This window comes from Ictalurus furcatus, chromosome 22, assembly GCF_023375685.1.
Source record: "Ictalurus furcatus strain D&B chromosome 22, Billie_1.0, whole genome shotgun sequence".
In the NCBI taxonomy this organism is placed as follows: domain Eukaryota; kingdom Metazoa; phylum Chordata; class Actinopteri; order Siluriformes; family Ictaluridae; genus Ictalurus; species Ictalurus furcatus.
This window is the reverse complement of record NC_071276.1, coordinates 17062326-17082501: the sequence shown is the minus strand read 5'-3', so window position 1 is coordinate 17082501 and position 20176 is coordinate 17062326. Positions and strand designations below refer to the sequence as shown.

The 20176-nt window shown below is 38.3% G+C and overlaps 1 protein-coding gene across 1 annotated transcript in view; it reads right to left on the bottom strand.

The window, feature by feature from the left end:
• Window positions 1-17787: 17787 nt before the first annotated feature.
• ksr2 (kinase suppressor of ras 2) overlaps window positions 17788-20176 on the bottom strand; it is an 87604-nt gene continuing 85215 nt past the window's right edge. Inside the window, exons 20-21 of the mRNA XM_053654053.1 lie at window positions 18887-19016; window positions 17788-17934 (exon numbers count right to left, since the gene is read on the bottom strand). Of these exons, the coding sequence (XP_053510028.1) occupies window positions 17788-17934; window positions 18887-19016 (277 nt within the window). The remainder of the gene's footprint in view (window positions 17935-18886; window positions 19017-20176) is intronic.

The following is a 20176-nucleotide window of genomic DNA, read 5'->3' as shown; positions in this document are numbered from 1 at the left end:
GCTGTTGTTGTTTGTTTTTTTTTTGTTTTTTTAAGCTGTTTTTCTTTTCGGAGGAGAGCCATCAGCCATAATAGCCTGTCTTTTGTGAATTTCTAATGAAGTCATCTGGCCTTTGGTCACTTCCAAGTGAATAACACATTAATAGTCCGGTTTCAATATGTGGACACAGGCAGGAGAAATTTGGAAGATTAATTGTATCTCGAGGCAAATTCTGACTAACTCTCCTTTATTGATATGCTCCTGTTAATACTGAGTCCCTACAACTTATTTCCTCACCACAGAAAGTTTTCTGATTGAAAGACACTTTTAGCTTTATTAAACTCGGTAAAGTCGGCTTCTCTGGCTTAACTTCTTTTAAAGACTCACTTTGAATTATGTTTGCCAAACCTTGCTGACCTCTTAATTAGATTTTCTTATTATCCCGTCTTCAGATATCAGTAGTTAATTAAGACCTCGGGTTTGAAAAGCACGTCTGAGACTATAGCATTCTTTTCCAATTTAATAGGGCAATTTTCAATAGAAATGATATTATTGACAGCAACTTGAGTGGAATCTTTGAAATATTTACACGAATTTCAGGGTTTCTTAGTATTTGGTTCCTCCCCTTTTCTTGCTTCAGTGTGCATTCAAACAAGTTTATGCAATGGTCCATTTTAGATCAAATCCATCGGTGTGTCGCTGAACACGCGCTTCAGTACTAGAGATTAGGCAGGAAGAAAATCTGACCTTTTGTACAAAGCGGTTGGTCAATATCACAAATTTTCTTACATTTACTGTAAAAAGGGACCTAGAAATAGCGCAGAATCCTAATATTAAATATTCAAGATATTGAACATTTGCTTTCATCGTTTTAAATATTTCAAAATGTCTACAACCTTCTGTTTATTTCCAATTTTTTAAAAAAAAATAAATAAATAAAAATCCAATGGGGAATTTTTAAATGAAAAATTTCAGCGTGGTCTCACACTTGTGGACCCTGCTGTGTATATCGAAAAACCTTTTTGTATACATACGAATAAAGACCTATAAAAGTTGACATAATGAAGCTTTCTGTATAGAGATGTTTATTTGACGGCTGTGGAAGGAGTCTCCAGTGTTTTGTTGTGCTTTGTACACTGTAAAACCGGACAAGTTCATTTAACTCAAAAAATTTGAGGAAACTAACTACCTCATCGTTTTTTAGTTGATAAAAATAATTTCTGTAAGCCAAATACACTTAAACATAACAAAAATGTATTTTCAATTAGAAAGTTTGGGTTACATTGTTGTTATATTTGAGTGTATTTGGCGTGAAGAAATTGATTTCTCAACTTACAATTTTTCAGCTAATTAGTTTCCTCAAATTTTTTGAGTTAAATGAACTGATCCGGTTTCACGGTGTAAGAGTCAGCAAGTTTTCCACCACAGGAAAGTCTTCGATAACAGAGAACCTTGTGCTTTTTTGGCTTCTCTGTAACGCGACAAGCTGCGATTTTTGACGTTTTTTAACTTTCAGAGATAAATAAATAAATAAATAAAGAGAGGCTGGTGAGGGAATGAGCGTTTATACGTAGCCGCTACAACTTAAGAGATAACAGCAACGTGTTTCACAGACGTTCCCCAACAGTAAGTGTAACTATAAATACTTCAAAATATGATGTTTTTCGATATTAAAAATTGTTATACAGTAGTTGGTAAACTGCAGTGGTATAAGAGGAACAAAACACTTTGGGACGTTCTGGGGTTTTTTTTTTTCTCTCTAAATCTTCATTTGTCTAGAGTCTGTGCCCTCTGTAGCCTCAGATTCCTGTTCTCGGCGATGTTTTGCTCTTGTAGCTCATCCACCTCAAGGTTCAGGATGTTACGGGTTCTGAGATGCTTTTCTGCTCGCCACAGTTGTAAGGAGTGCTTATTTTATATTACCGTAGCCTTCCTGTCAGCTCAAACGACTCTAGCCATCAACGAGGGATTTCTGCAGTGCAGACCTGCTGTTCGCCAGATGTTTTTTGTTTTTCACACCATTCTGTCTGGTCGTATCGTGTGCTGATCGGACTGAACGGGTGTACAGATCTTCCTTTGAACGCATTTATGAGTGTAATCCCATCTTCTCAATACATTTTAGTGTTGTAACTTTTTAATATCGCATTTCCGATCACTTTTGGTTGTTAACATTGGCTGGTGTATTATTTTTATGGCATTGTGAATAGGAAATAGATAACTGTGAAACCGCTTCCAGTTGGTGGCGCTGTTCTGGTAATGTCCCTATAGCAGGCTAGTAGCTACATTTGTCCAAGTGGAAATCTCATGAATAACAAAAGTTGCGTAAAACCGACGTCAAAAAAAAAAATCCCAGATAGATATATTATCATGCAGATGCTAGGTAATAAATACTGTAAAGAAATAAACAATCGTAAAAACAGGCTGATCTAGTTTTTCATTTCCTCACATAACCTTATATTTATTACACCTTTTAGCACATAACCGTTTATTTTTTTAAATAATTATCCAAACATTTAACGGAAATGATACACATTATGATCATTTACAAAATAATTCTGTCTCTTCCTTGTATAGTTGACCGACTTTTTTTCCGTAATCTCATAATACTGATAAATCACTAAGCCAAGCCACAGGTACAAAACCAACACAATTACTGCAGACAAGATGCATGATTTCATAAATAAGTCTTTATTTCTCTGGGCAACAGCTGAACCTGACCAAAAGCTTCACAAACAAAAAAACACAGATTTGGTAAGAAGGCCTGCAGTGTTTCAAAGATGACATTCATAACATTTTTTTTGTGTGTGTGATTATAAATATCGTCCAGTGTACAAGAGTAGAAAAACCTATAGAAATATGACTGTACAAAATATACACGAGCCGATCGACCCAGCCTTGGTTTTTGCATGTGATTTCAGGCTGCTTTCTGTCTCAGTGAGAAGATGAAGTGAGCATGAAGCAGCGATGAGTGTTATGTGATGGTATGATCAACTGAATCTCATTTTTTATTTATTTTTTAAGAAGAGCTAAAATGTGAAGTTTATTGGAGCTGTAACGATGCGACTACATTCACTGATTAAAAGTTATAATCAGTTTCACATTCACTCCCACACACACATATACGTAATAGATTTTTGAGAGGATGGAAGCCTCTCAAAAAAATAAAGAATAATAATAATAATTATATCCGTGTTGTGTGCAATTAAGCATTTCAGAAATGTTGGAAATAAATCAAATGATTGCTTCTTTTTCTGCTAATATTTCACAGAGAGGACATTAGAGTGTCGCACAGCACTCTTCTTGCTTTTTTTTGTCCTTTTTGAAAGGCTTCTTTTTTCCCTTTTCATGTCAGTGCCTGAGAGGAACTCTGTCTCTTCATGGCGCTAGGCTTTGTAAAGCACATATGGATGACTTAGGGCCAAACAGCACAATAGCAACAGGTTTGGATTTTTATGCACACTGTGCCCACGCTCGAACTCAGCCTGGGTCGGGCACCAGTGCCGTCATGAGCCAAGCGAGTATGGAAATGAAATTTAATCAAAGCACATGCACTCGCTGGGAGGTAGAATCCTACGAAGAAGTTCAAGCGTACAGGAACGATATTTGTACTGTTAGAAATCCATCCATCTTCTATACCGCTTATCTTTCTTCAGGGTCACGGGGGCACAAGGAGGGGTACACCCTGGACAAGGTGCCAATCCATCGCAGGGCACAATCACATACACATTCACACACCCATTCATACACTACGGACACTTTGGACTGGGGGAGGAAACCGGAGTACCCGGAGGAAACCCCCGCAGCACGGGGAGAACATGCAAACTCCGCACACACAGGGCCACGGTGGGAATCGAACCCCCGACCCTGGAGGCGAACGTGCTAACCGCTAAGCCACCGTGCGCCCTTGTTAGAAATCCCCCCAAATAATCATTTTCCTATAAGAGGATGCATAGTGAAACAAACAAGTTTCATGAACATGAAAGGACCCTGATGTCCAAATTGCAAATGAGCGGTGAAGAGAGATAGAACGCGTGCTATGCGCCTCAATTAGACAAGATATGAGATGAAGATTATTAATGATGCCTAGCGCTGCAGGCTTCTTTCATCCAATTTGCAGAAATATCTGAAATATTTGTTCATTATCAATAGACATGAATCATTCCTCGAAAAAAAAAAAAGAAAAAAAAAAGGCCAGATTTTTTTTTTTTTAAATATTCTTTCACATTTCCAGACTTGAGGACATTACAAAATCAACCATGAGGGTATTCCGCTCATATTAAGAGATGCGATGATAAATAATGTCTTGTTTTTGGATGAAATGCTTCAGATAGGCATGCTGAAAACACGCGTAGGGTTTAGTCTGATATTTCCATGTATTCAGTGCCACGCACCTCAGCTGGGGAATCTGAGGAAGTCTGGAGAATGCAAACGGAATGCAGAGGCACCCAAAAACACACACATGCATGTATACATATACACAGACGCACACACACACCGGGAGTAGATGGTGGAAGGAGGGGTGTTTCACACACAGTTATCCGACGATCCACATGTCATTCCCACTTTCATGCTATCCCTATAAAACTCAAAGTTAAACCAATAGGACCATTAAAGCTGTAATGAAATCAGGGAACCGATATATCTTAAAGGTGCAGTTTGTAATTTTTAAAAGTGTTTCTAGACGTGTAATGCAATCAGTAATAATGCAATCAATTTAAAACTGTCACACAATACAGTTAACGACCAGATTTGGCAACCCCACCCCCATGGCTTTTAATTAAAATTAAATTAATTAAATTAAAATCCACCTGAAGTACTTTATGTATTTATCTACGCAAATGGAAATGTGTTCTGTAAATCAAAATCAAAAAGGTTCGAACGCATCTAATATCAGTGGACTTTTTACGTCTCAACATCTTAGCAAACCAGCAGCGCCTCAAGGCCGTAGATTTTGATGGTGCGGGACGATTTTAATAACAACATTGCCTCAGAAAAATGAATTCAAGAAGCTATCACATCTTATTTATGCTATCGGATACTGTCGGGTGAATTTTTACAGAGTAACCCTGTACACCCTGTAATAGGCAGCTCAGAGTCAATAACATACAGTCTTCCAGCGTACAGTCTCACAGCTTGTTCTGAGTGCTTTTAAATGTACCTTTGTTTAACTGTATTCGAGGTCATATCCTGGTGTTTCCCATGTTTCGGAGTTTCTAGCCCAACTAGATCTTAAAAACTACAAACTAGCCCAAAATACTCAGCTTGGGAAAAGAAAGACACGTTTTTCTTCTCAGCTTTTATGTGGGAAACGAGGTCACCGTGGTGCGCACGCATTTCATCTATAGCAACATTATCCACTCCAGAATCCCACTTTATCCTCTCCCAATCTTTGCAATATATTTTACAATAGAAATGGTTTTGTATATCATAGACACTCTGTCTGAACTTACAGTTTGCTTTTGTTTTTGCATAATAATGTATTAGATTTAATTCAGAATATTTGCTATAAAACTGGATGGTAGTCGCTAGCCCGATTTGGTATCTCTGTAATTATCTGTCCTGCTTGCTGCTACTCCGCCACTGAAAATGTTTATTTCTGACCACTAGATGCAATAATCCATCCACACATTTCCTTGCAGGGTAGTTTGGAGCCTATCCCAGGGAACTCGGGGCACGAGGCAGGGGACACCCTGGACAGGGTGCCAACCCATCGCTGGGCACAATCACACACCCATTACGGACAATTTGGAAATGCCAATCAGTCTACAGCACATATCTTTGGACTGGGAGGAAACTCCCAAAGCACAGGGAGAGAATGCAAACTCTGTGCACAAAGCATGGAGGCGAGATTCGAACCTCCAGCCACGGAGGTGCGAGGGATGTACGCTCTGAGCCACTAAGCCACCGTGCCACGTACAATAATAACTCTTTGGAAGCTAAGTGGAACAAGTGGAGCACACAATATCTAGAAAGCCGAGCAAATCGATGGGACATATATCTGTCAAAATAGCAATATTTTAATATCGTTGGTCACTCAATAGAGGTAATGAATATTTAAGTGGAATTTAAGCTGAATGGAATTGTAAATGAGAACGTGAACATTATACAGCTGATATACAGTATATGGTTTCTCCACTGTAACTGTATCATTTTTACTATTTATGATAATTAAGGAACATTTGTAAAAAATAAATAAATAAATAAATAAATAAATAAATTTAGCACACTAAATGCTTGTTGCTTTAAATTACATTTCTCTGTAGATTTCTTCATAATGTCCATTCATGTCTTTATGTTTTCTGGCCCTGAAATTAGCTCCACCCCCATCTGGAACAGAGCTCTGTTTCCTTAAAAGGAAACTCTCATAGCTCAAGAATAAAAAAAAACAATGGGGTGCGTCGGGAGAACAGAAAGGCTTGTTGATTTATTTATTTTTTTTTAATGATTGCAATTACTATTTAGCCAGCTCTAAAATTACAAACTGCTCCTTTAATATTTTATTTCCATAAATGAAAACCGTTGTATAAGTGGGAGTTTGAGGGGGGTAAAAATAGAGAAGTAGCTGTAGGCAAAGTGGTCTATCCATCTTACAGAAACTGATCAGCATGAGCATGCCCTAGCTGAAGTCCAAGAGAAAAAAAAAAATCTAATGACAGGACCAGTTTGAACTTACAATCATTTGCATATTGTGTGTTGGTGCTGATGATGATGATGATGATGATGATGTTCGATGATGATCATGCGTTTCCATTTATCATTACACATGTAAAAGCAAGCGATGCAAAATAACCCGAATCAAACTGAGGAACACTGAAGCCAGAGCCCAGTGTAAGCATATGGAGCGAGGGAGTGCTTTGGATTCTCTCATTCATCTGAGATCATTCCAAATCATCCAGTTTGCATCCAGGGAAAAAAAAAAAAATGGCTTCTCTGCTCTGCAGTTAGCATGGCATTACCAACCCCCTCCTATTTAAAAAGACCACAGGAAGTCAGTGGGAAGACTTCCTGTCATGTGATGGTTGATGAGAGCAGGGTGTTGGTGGAGTGGAGAGGACGGGGGACAGGAGGCAGTCCGCTACAGCCTGTGAAAAAGGGAAGGAAAACAGATATAAAGAGAAAGATCAGGCATTGTAGAAACACACAGACACAGAACCTTAGATTCAAGGTTTTTTTTTTTTTCCCCCTGTTATTATGACATGTATGGTGTATAGTAAGCAAAAGCTTGGTTATTTTGACTCACCCTTAATGTGGAATCTGTTATAAAAGTAACACATAATAGAAATTATGTATAGCTTATAAGATATCGATCAGCTTTTGTGTCATATGGTAATTATTATGATTATGATTATGATTATGATTATAATTGTCACAGAAATAAACAGTAAAAACAGAGGTAAATACAGTCTCAACCCCAGACATCCTGCCTACACCTCACAGAGCATCTGATATCTTTTGTACACTTTTCTGGCAACAAGCTCCAGAATTTTGGCTGCTGTAATTTGATTATCTCTCTACATTTATGGATATACAAACTTCCATCCATCGGTTTCCAACTGGATAATAAACTTTGGAACATAATGAAAGAGATATTGGGAAAATGTTTTTGTTTTTAGAATTTCCTCAGGGGCAGTGGTAGCTTGGCAGTTAAAACTCTGGGTTATTGATCAGAAGGTCGGGGGTTCAAGTCCCAGCACTGCCAAGCTGCCACTATTGGGCCCTTCAGCAAGGGCCCTTAGCCCTGTCTACTCCAGGGGCGCTGTATCATGGCTGACCCTGCACTCTGACCCCAACTTTCTGACATACTGGGGTATGCGAAGAAAATAATTTCACTGTTGATATGTATATGTGATCAATAAAGACTCATTAAAAATAGTGAGTGGTAAGTGAATGTGGTTGATCATTTGGAATTCGATCAAGGAATTTGGTGGATCTTGGCCATGTTAGGACTCTTTAACAAACAGCTAGAGGTTATTCCTTAGATATTCTCATCGGGGATGTTGGTCAACTCGGACATGAGGACGTTTATACAAATTCACGCAATCGAGGAGGATATTTTTGGTTATTAGTGAGGTCATAACTCAAGGTACATACGCTACCCATGTCTTTCAGCATACACTTTTGTAGCTTTTCAGGTCACGAGTCATGCAAAATTGGTAGGAATTTGCAAGTGTAAGATCACATTTGAGTTCAGTCAGTACTTTTCTGTTTCTGTGGAAGAACAGGCTACAATATATAAATATACTGCATAAGCTTTAATATATATAATATACACTCTTTGAAAAAAAATTCTTTAAGGGTTCTTGGGATGGTTAATGCTTTCTGAAAGGAACGGTCCTCTGTTAGAATAAGCAGTTCTCAAGCAGCCTTTGTATGTTTAAGCATGCTCAATGCTTCCTAATTGTACTATATCTACTGTACTTCCAGCCATCAACCAATCCTTCATGTACTCATCTCTCTCTCTCTCTCTCTCTCTCCCTCTCTCTCAGGCTTTTAATTGGGATCTAGTTACATTCTATAGCTTCCTTAAGATGTTAAGATGTCCTTTTCTAAATTGGAACTGTCTGTGTAGTGCTCTGCATAGAACCTTTAAGGCTTGGCCCAGAAGGAAAAACTTTTCCCCCCAAAGTGCAATAACCAACAGAATTAGCTCAGATTATTGGCAGATGAAAAGCTTAGAATGGACAGAGGTTCTCCTTGGAATGTTCTCTGAGAGGGAAAGATAGTTGTAAGGCTCAACATAGAACCTTTTATAGATTCCCTCAGAGGGACAAACAAAAGAAGGTCTTAGATTGAACCTTTATTTGCATGTCTTTTTGTTAATGTGTAAGGGCTCCACTGGATGGTTTGGATCAACCTTTCTGAACCAATGACTGCTCATTTTGAGGATGTCTGAGTAAAGCTTCCCCCTCAAAAAAAGGCTCCTCAAGGGTTCTTTGGATGGTTATTCATACCACTTACCTAAAGGGATTCTACCTGGAATGATTTGTGAACGAGAAAATTACTGCATAGCTTCTGTTATTATAAGGACCTGCATGCAATCTTTACGTCTCGTCATAAGCACAAACCGAGGAACCCTTTACAGTGCTAGATTTAACGTTTTTTGTTTTTTTTTTCTCATAGTGTAAGGGGGGGGAAATGGTAGCTGTAAACGCTGAGCAAACTGAAAGCTGACTCACATTTAGAAGTCTGCTAACCTGCTGCTCCATACAGCGTAGCTCTTTCACTGCTCATCTCTTTTTGTTCTTTTTGAGTCTCCAGATCTTGACTAATGAGTAATAGCTCAGAAAAGTATGTAGGTGCCTTTAGATAGGTTAAAGAAAAGCCCACACACTTCAGCAACATGTAGATGCCTTTCAAACTAGTCATTTGAGCTGCAATATTAGTTTGAAAGTCCTCCCACATAAAATAACGAGATGCGTGGATACCTGGAGCCTGAAGAATGATTAGAATAAAGCCGTGGGGGGTTTTTTTTTTGTTTTTTGTTTTTTTCTTTCAATGTATACAATGTAAAATTGTAATTTTTAGATGGGAGCATAGAAGAAAAAAAAAAATACAATTTTTGCTAAACTTTTGGTTTACCTTAACACCTCAAGCTCAAGCTATTTAGCACTTTTAACACAAGATGTATGAGAGAAATTATTCTCGGAAGGAAAAGGGGGGAATTTGAGGATGGAAAACCAAAAAGATCTGAACAAAGGAGCGTGTTTGAAACATATAAGATACACAAAGGAAACCCGGTGGTCGGTGCACATTTCCACATGCTATATTGGTGCTTTTATAGTATGTATGAATTTTTTTATTTTTAAAAACAACCGGACTTCATATAGGAAGTTGTAGAAAAGAAGAACGCTAAAAAGGCTAACTGCTTCTATTAATTGAGCCATTGTCACGAGATCTGGCTGGTCTAAATGGGATAGCATGGCTTGGTGTTAACAAATGACTTAAAGTGAATATATTTAGGCACCAAAAACAACAGTACAACTAATGGTGGTAAGTACAAACAAACAGAATGGGAGGAGGTAAAGGCTAGGGCTAATTTCTTTCTAGGCCAGACTGTAGAAACACACAGCCTAGTGAAATGCCCCCTGGTGTTAGTATGTACTGGGGCTAATTCATTCAAGCCTGCATTGTGACTACATCCATAACATATCATCGGCTGGGACTGATGTGAAATACGATATAGGGTTTAATAAACACGAACAAGGTGGATTACGTTCTTGAGCATTTGATTTTCCAAAATGCCTTCAAAATGGAGGATAAACTAGAAGTAGAAGTAAACGTTGGGCAATCGATGTACAAAAATGACACGAAGGGAGAAAAGACAGAACCATTAGTTTTGTTCGGTTTGAATGAAAGGGCTGACTCGTGACAAGTGCAGCTTTTCTGTTTACCGTGCTTGCTAATCGACAGAGACATGGCAATCATGAATGGTGTTGCCTGACTGTCTTTCAATGAATATGTTCCTGTGTTTATGTGTTTAAATCGTTACTGCGTGTAATCGTTTTAAGTCTATAATGAGACTCCATGGGGCTCTAGGACACAATCATAATGGTTTCATAATAGTGACACTGAGTTACTAATAAGGGTAGTAGTTTATTTTTTTATCTTTCCCATTCAATATCAAGACCAGCCCTAACCTAATATCATGATACTGAATGGGGAACCCTAACCCAATATCATGACTAACCCTAACCCAATATCATGACTAACCCTAACCCAATATCATGACTAACCCTAACCCAATATCATGACTAACCCTAATCCAATATCATGACTAACCCTAATCCAATATCATGACTAAGCCTAACCTTAACCTAATATCATGACTAACCCTAACCCTAACCCAATATCATGACTAACCCTAACCCTAACCCAATATCATGACTAACCCTAACCCTAACCCAATATCATTACTAACCCTAACCTAATATCATGACTAAGCCCAACCCTAACCCAATATCATGACTAACCCTAACCCTAACCCAATATCATGACTAACCCTAACCCAATATCATGACTAAGCCTAACCCTAACCCAATATCATGACTAAGCCTAACCCTAACCCAATATCATGACTAACCCTAACCCTAACCCAATATCATCACTAACCCTAACCCTAACCCAATATCATGACTAACCCTAACCCAATATCATGACTAAACCTAACCCTAACCCAATATCATGACTAAGCCTAACCCTAACCTAATATCATGACTAACCCTAACCCTAACCTAATATCATGATACTGAATGCGGAACCCTAACCCAATATCATGACTAACCCTAACCCAATATCATGACTAAGCCTAACCCTAACCTAATATCATGACTAACCCTAAACCTAACCCAATATCATGACATTGAATGGGAAACCCTAACCCAACATCATGACTAACCCTAACCCAGGGTGTCCCAAGTGTAATGTTATACAATCACCTATGTGGTTTCTGACACTCTACGATACACAGTTATCTTTAAAAATAATAATAATAATAATAATAATAATAATAATAATAATAAAAAAGGATATTTCATAACTAAAAACTGTGGTGTCAGTGATTCATGAAACCAGAATCAATAGAGTGTAGATATATTTTATACTGATATTTAAAAAAAAAAATATTAAACTAAAATACAAGCATGCACCTGTGTGCAAACCTTCTTTTGTAGGATTCTATTCTATTTAAATTCTAGTAAAGTAGGATTCTATTCTATTTCCTAAGAGTGTAACAAGATCTCACAGCACATTATGGGAACATAGACTGTCCCTCAGACACCGAGCCTACACTGTATGAATTTTAGACGTTTTTACAAGCCACTAATGTTAGACGAAGAACATTATGTAAGACTGTGCTCTCAGAAGAAACAGGCTAACTGAATTAAAAGACGTTTATTTTGTTCATCCATTTTGATTGTGATTTATTTGCTCCAGATCCCTGTGATTTACTGGAGGATATGCCTGGGATATGAATGTGTTTTGGTGCTCAGAAAATGCCAAAAGGTCATTAGAATGCAGTCTGATCCCTAACACAACTCACCTCCCTCCTCAGATCAGATTCAATTAAAATGCTTAGACTTTTGATTGACAAACTTGTGGTATCTAATTTCCAAGATAAAGGATGTCGAATCTCTGGGGAGAAATTGCTCTCATTCCCTAAAAGCCTTCATATTTATGACATTATAAAGCATGGTCCAGTGATTAAGGCTTTTTTATTCAGGGGCATTTTTTTTTTTACTTGCGTTTCTAAAACACACCATCAGACCTGTTTTATATCCAGAGCATTGCTCTAAATTCTTCATATGTCATGTTCTGCTGAAATAGTAAAGGCACCAATGAATGATCTTAGACCTGTTTATTGTGAACAGGCTATCAGCCTATTCGCTCAGGTGCATAATTAAATGGGAATGAATGATGACGTCGGGCATGGCAGAGAGAGACACCAAGCCAGTGCGATCAGGAACATTTACCTCACTCTGCTAGTTTCAAAACTGCAATTATAAAATCAATTGTTTTGTTTTTTTTCCTTCAAAAAGTTGTGTAATTGTTTTAAAATAAGGGAACAGGACTACATAATAGATATGACATCTCTGCATGATATCAGCTGCACTTAATCCAGTTATCTAGTAAATAATCATAGGTTGGAGATTGTACATTAATGATAGGTTAGAATTAGAGCTTCAACTCACACGAGTGCTTACCTTTGGTATGAAAGATTGTGATCATGTGACTGAAATTCATTGGTCAGTTTTAGGGTTAGAAAAGAAAAAATCTGTTTATGAATCACATGAATCGTATACTTCTGTCTTTGGTGTTAAATCACAGCTTTAAATGAGCATTTAATTGAAACTAAGTGTGATCGTGAACTAATAGAGTCAACTCCAGAATTATTTCCACCCTTCATGACAATTAAAATGAGAATAAAATGAATGTGATAATGTTTTCTTAAGTTTTGCTAAAAAATTTTTAAAAAAAGAATAAATAAATACATTTTAAATATTCAAAACACTCCAATTAATAATTAATGAAGCCTCCTCCAGAGAGCCGAACATCACGGAGATTCTTCCTGGGTAATTAGGTTGTAGGGGATTTTTGGACTCTCAGTCATGCACAACAAGGTCCTTTGCTGTTTTTTTAAATTTTTTGGGTTTTTTTTTAAGCTTTGTGCATGTTCGATTCAGACTGGTTCAGATCCAGAGACTGGCACGGCTATTTCATGTCCCACAATCATTTCTGTGTCGACTTTGATGCGTATTTGTGGTGTATATTCTCTTAGATTAGATATATTCGCCAAAAGTCTGAGACCACACTGAAAATATGGGGTTTTCAGAGAAAGTTGAAGAATTTCGGGGAGAAAAAAAAAAGAAAGAAATGATCGGTATTCGAGATTCTGCCCTATTTCTTGGTCAATGTTTACATGTAAGTAAATTTGTAATATTGAGCAATTCCTTAAAGTTTTTTTTTTTATTTTCCTTGAATCTTATCCTTTACTTTGAAGCACGTTTTCAGATGAATGGATCTGAAATTTAAAAAAAAAAAAAAAACTTTTCCATGCCAGCTCAAGTGCATGCTGTTATTGAAGCAAATAGGAAATCTACCAAATATTACGAAACTCTTAAATTCACGTAAATATTACTAAAATCTTCTTTTCTGATAATGAAATTTCCCGCCCATTTTTCTCCCAAATTTGGTCTTGCCAATTCCCACCCAGCCAGCTCTTCCATATCATACATGTGGCGAGAATGAAGGCTAACATATGCTTCTTCTGAAACGGCTATCCACCTTCTTCTTCTTCTTCTTCTCCTGAAAGTGCTATCCACCCTCTTCCACATACATGAGCTTAAAAAGCTAGTGGCAAGGGAGACCGAGTATCACATCCCTCCCACCCAGACAGCATGACTACTGTTGCTCCCTTGGTGCCTGGCCTGTCGCGTTGTCAGGATTCAAACTCATGATCTCCTGATGAACGCTTTTCTGTTGCGCCAAGCGTTTTCAATAGCGGTCTCAGACTTTTCCCCCACACCGTATATTAACTTGGTGAATTCCCACCTCCCGTTCGGTGTTCCTGGTATAGCGTCCACACCCACTGCAGCCCTGACCAGGATAAAGCGCTTACTATTAGCTTTCTTGCAAATTTTTAACAGTACCGGACTTTTCCATTATATATGTAGGTCGACAATCAGTCTCTACGCTTTGATTTTCTCCATCGCGAGGGATTTTTATGATCGACCTCATATTTAGTCAAAGGCAGTAATAGCTTTTGGGGTCTGAGAGGAACGGAAAAGCGATTGCTGTGAGATCGTCAGGAGATCATAAGAGCCAAACAAGCAAAATGATTGGTGCTCTCTGTGTGGGAGGGGCTTACTCTCGCTCTCCTGTCAATCACATTGACACTAGAAAATCACGGGCATCTGTGATGCACGTGGAAGAGGGTACGTTTTCCTTGTCGCGTTCCTCCGAGTGTGTTACACAGCATGAGCGGCACTCTGAAGGGATGCGACTGGCTGGCTTCGTGTGTCTCGGAGGAAGCACATGTTTGACTGTATTCTCCTCTGGCTGGTGGGTGGAAAATTGGCACGTGACCAAATTGGGAGAAAAAAAGTATCAATTTGCATTTTTAAAAAATAATTTTGCCACATTTTTGAGAGAAAATGCTATTATTTAATGATTTTTGCTCAGTAATTTTTCCAAGCATTTGAGCAGAAAATTGGAATAACTGTGTGCGATATTTATTCATTCATTCATCGTCAATAAGCGCTTTATCCTGATCAGGCTTGCGGTGGATCCAGAGCCTATCCCAGGAACACCGAGCATGAGAGGGAATACAGCCTGGATGGGCACGGCGAAATAATTTTTAATTTTTTTTTAAACGATTAGTGCCTATTCTCTTAAAGGGTTCAACATAAAATGGGAAACATGAAAAAAAAAAAAAAAACAAGGAAGAGGAGAATAAAAGAAAGGACTGAAAAACATAAGAAAATTCCAAAATGAAAATCTTTTATTGTCGTATTTTTTTTTTTTTTCCATAAAGGATGAGTGAAAAGAAGGAGCTTGTGATGAATAAAGCAGTCACTAAGCTGTGCATCATAAGGCATCTGTAATTACAAGCATTTACACACCTACAACCTACAGTACAGGAACTCAATCATGGAAAAAAGTCAAACCAAATATTCACACACAATTCCAAAGCAAAACAAAACCGCAAAAAAAATAATAATAATAATAATAATTATATAATAAACTCAAACATGAATTCATAATTAAAGTCTTAAAGGTCATGTAAGGTGAGAAAGAAAGAAAGAAAGAAAGAGAAAGAAAGAAAGAAAGCAAGACGACGCGATTCATACGTTTGTCGTAAATTCATTTACAGCTACGAATTCTAACCGAGGTCCATGTCACGGTGAACAGGCTTGGAACGATCGTTAACAAGCACTTCCTGTTTACTCCACACTTCCTCCTGGCTCCCGTACTCCAACCTGGCATGATAAGGACTTATAGAATGAACTAGATAATATCACAAGCAGTGTTTTAAACATCTATCTTACTTTTTTTTTTGTTTTAAAAGCAGTCTAATGATGTTAACCTGGATGACTCAAAATATTAAGAGTATGTATGAGAATATTCTACTTAACCACTATTCATTACATGTGAGCTTCTTTTTTTCTTTTTTTTTTTTGTTTGTTTGTTAAAGTGGTCCCTTATGGGTCCTTCTTCCATGCATTTAAAACGTTTAAGCTGTACAAATATAAATGACCCACAAAAAAAAAAAAAAAAAAAAAAAATCAATCTCAGTGATCTGAAAATAGACTTCAAAAACAGCAGCGAGAGATCTAGAAGCAGTTGGAGACCTGGTTGTTATGGAATGGTACGTGAATAGTACGGATTGTGTACACCCAGAGTGTACAGATGGCTAGAACAGGTTAGCAGATCTTTTGAAGCCATTCGCAGCTTAATGTCACCTTCATAGTCATACATTAAGAGCAGAATATGGAATGCCGGAACCGCCGCATTTTCCACTATCGACAACTTTGCATGCAACCGTCGTTGGCGTTTCATAATTTACACATGGCGATGGAAAAATCTCGTATTGTACAATGCTGTGTTTTTAAAATACGTTCATCGCAGCTCTCGTTCTTATTCTTACAGGCTCAGAAACAGCGCTTAACCCCAACAAGGTCTCACGTCATCACAGTTAAATATAATACAGTTCAAGCGCCTATAATTGGCGTGTACAATCATAAAACCGGCAGAATGTTTTCAAAGCATGCCATTTTATTTCTTTTTTTCTTTTTCTATTTTTTTTTTTTCTTTTTTTTTAAATTACTTCCGGTTTCCTTTCTAGTTCATTTATTTGTCGAGTTATTTTTAAAGATAAGGATACTTGTGCGCCCATAAAGAGTAGTAAAGCTTTGTGACTTGAAACGGCCACATGAATGCCAACACACACACACACACACACCATACACACACACATTTGTCATACTATCCTTGTGAGGACCATCCATCCACTGAATTAAAGTGCACCTATTATGGGTTTTCAAACATTACCGTTCATGTAGTGTGTTATATAGTCTGCAAAGTTTCAAAAATCAAGGCGCACGACAAACGGAGTTATCGACTCGCAAAAGAAGGAACCGATTCTGAACAGCTGAAACGAGTCGTTAGGGATTCCAGACTTTACTTCCTGTACTAACCTACCTAGGGTTTACTTTTTGAAACATGCTGACAGTGGTAGACCAATCACAACAGACTGGGACATCTGAACCAATCAGAGCAGAGTATGCTCTCTGAAAGGAGTTTAGAACGAATCCTTTAGAACGAATCATTTAACGAGTCGTTTGTGACACTGTGGGGGGGGGGGGGGGGTAATGCTGCACGTTAAAGTGTGTTTTGACCTCGGATGCACGTAAATCTATTGCATGTGACCTTTAAAACAAAATCAGGCACGTTTCAAAACCATAATAGGTGCGCTTTAATTATTAATGCGGGTAATGAATGCTATCTAAATCTAAACCTAGTCTTAACCTCAGTAACCTAAAGGAATCATTTTGGCTCTTGTAGATTTTTTTGTTTGTTTGTTTTAAATAAAAGCTGCATGGTGATCGAGCAAATATTCTGACAAGGTCACACTTTCAATATTCTTGTCCTTGTGGGGACATTTGGTCACCAAGTTATAAAAACATGCATACACTCACACACACACACACACACACACACACAAACATAACACACAAAATGGATGCCAATGATTGGACTGAAAGCAAATAAATAAACACTAGTTCAATTCACAAATCTGAAAATAAATACATTCACTCCATAACCGCACGTCCTTAAGAAAATAAAAATTACAGACGCACGACTCACAGAGGGGAAAGAAAAAAAACAATTTTGCATTTGTTCATAAAAATGCATCATCAAACGCACTGACATGGCATGTGACTGAACAGAAGTTCATCAAAAAAGAAAACATCAACAAATTAATCGTGAAGAAATTCAAAAGTTCAGAACACAAACAGATTTAACAGGTTTAAGGGGGGGAAAAAAAAGAACAGAGAACGAAATAATAAATAATAAAGAAATCTTCCGTCGTCCATACATGATCAAACGATAAACAGAAGAACATGATGCAGACTTGACTACACGGACAATCCAGCCGTTTCCCCCAGTGCACAGTTTTCCCACAATGCCGTATGTCTAACGCCAATAAGCTCAATCTCCAGGACTTTTTTTTTTGGGGGGGGGGGGGCGGGGGCGGGGGGAGTGGGGGGGGGAGTTTGTTGTTGTTTTTTTTTTTTTTTTTTAGAACCTGGCTCATTTTACATACTCAGCTGATTTCCAGAAGTGGCCGGGGTGCGAGAGGCGGCGGTTGCGCTTGGGCAGTTTCTCTAGCAGCTCCATCAGTTTGGAGAAGCTGGGTCTCTCGTCGGACTTGTGAGCCCAGCAGAACAGCAGGATGTCCTAAACGAGAGCAAGAAAGTCCACAAAACTCTATAAAACTCAAGCTCTGCTAAGGAATTTCCAGTATATATTGATATTCCACCCTACTTCAATACTATTATGAGCTATGTTTTGAGGATCCGTGACATATAATGACAGTTCCACAAAAAGGTGGAACAATAAAAAGGGGGAGGGGTGAATATATATATGCAAGATGAGTGCTCTAATGAGCAGTTTCGGAAGGAAACCGTACAGGCACAACCCCCCCCCCCCACCCCCACCCCCACCCCACCCACTTGGTTAAATATGTAACCTTTCCCATTTCACTTTCGCATATAAAGTGCATAAAATGCTGTGAAAACTTTTTTTTTTTTTTTTTTTTCACATAATAGTGTCATTTTCGTGTCACGTGACTGGGTTTTCATGAAGTATCGGTCTTACAATAAACCACACAATCTAAGACTATTTAAAAAGACATTGTATATAAATAATGTGTTGTTATTTAGCAAAGAATAACAAATCATCGTCGATATGCTGGAGTTTTGTGTAAGGAGACGTTTATTCAACAGTTATAATAAAATTAAATTGTCAGTTGTCGTTTTTTTTGTTGTTTTTGTTTTTTAAAGTTCGGTGCCATAATAAAAGTCTTGTTTCGCTGATGTTCCACATTACGCCGTAAACGGATAAAAAGTATGATGTGTCATTCTTTAGTAAGTAAAACTGGCAAACAAATAAAACACTTGTCTGAGGAAAATAATCCACAAACAGTCACTCCGCTTCACCTCGGAGAGTTCTGTCACTGATTATAAAACAGCTTGTTTTATTGCTTACGCTGATGACGTTTTCATCCGTTATCTTTGCTGAGTGACAAATTAGACAGATTTTTGACATCTTTTTGAGATATTTCTTACCGGATGTTACAGTGAGATTTCCATTACAAAACATATTTCTTTCATGAGATCAACCTGCTCACCGATATCTCTTTGCCCATGCCGATCTGAGTGAGGTTGGGTCTCATGCCGCTGCCCACTTGCCATATGATCACCTCAGCCGGTTGGTTCTTAAACGGCCACTCCCGTGCATGTAGCTCGTACCAGATCGTCCTGGAACATAGACGATATTTATTACACACTCCTACGCACATTTGTCAGAGGAATTCAAGTTCGACGCTGTACGTGTAACATGAAAGCACTCGTGATACCCGTCCGTTAGACCCGAATTGAACCTCTCATGCTTAAGGAGTGTCCAGAAAAAAAAATTGATTAAACAGTCAAAGGGGGCTCTTGACTTTTGAAACATGCCCAAGATCCTGCTGATATGCTTTTCACCATAATTAAGTTGGAATTAAGCCTAATTAAAAATCAGTGAGTCGAGTGTGAATACCGAACAAACAAATCCTCTCATCAGTACAGGAAAGCTTCAAAGAGCAAGGCAAAGAGACAAACATCAATAGCAGATCATTACAATAACCATGGACAATCATCCAGAAAACATCCTGATTTGATACTGAATATGAATTAAAGAGGGTGGAGTGAAAATCCACGTCCCGCTGTTCACAGCATGTTCACGTTACAAATCAGAGACCCGGTGAGAAGCCCAGAGAAAACCGATGTAAACACATAGAGCACAGAGCGCCCATGGAATAAATTCAATATGGAGAAATGTCCATGTCTCTTAAGAGTTTAGAGCCAGAGATCCTCCATGTGGACACAACAGATGAATACAATTGTGTTAGGAGGCAACAGAGCAGCATCCATCCATCCATCCATCCATCCCTTTTCACACAGTGTAGTGAGCAAGGGCTGAACACACACACACACACACACACACACACACACACGGTTTCTGCCTCTGGACACATTAGAGTCCAGCTGTGTGAACTCCACATTAAGCTTAAGGTTTTATATTTGGCTCAACACTGCCAGAAGTCAGAAGTACAGAAACATATGCAGCAGTGCAATGCATAAAATCATACAGATGCAGGTCAAAACATCCAGTGAAAGCAAAAAAACCTCCAGTAAGCAGCGGATCTGCGGGTATAATCGCCTTGTTGATGTCACTGGAGAATGGAAAGACTGGTTCGAGCTGATAAGAAGACTACAGTAACTCAAATAACCGCTCTGTACAACCGTGGTGAGCGGAAAAGCATCTCAGGATGCACGACGTGCCAAACCTTGAGGTGGATGAGCTACAACAGCAGAAGACCTCATCGAGTTCTACCCCTGCCAGTCAAGAACAGGAATCTGAGGCTATAGAGAGCACA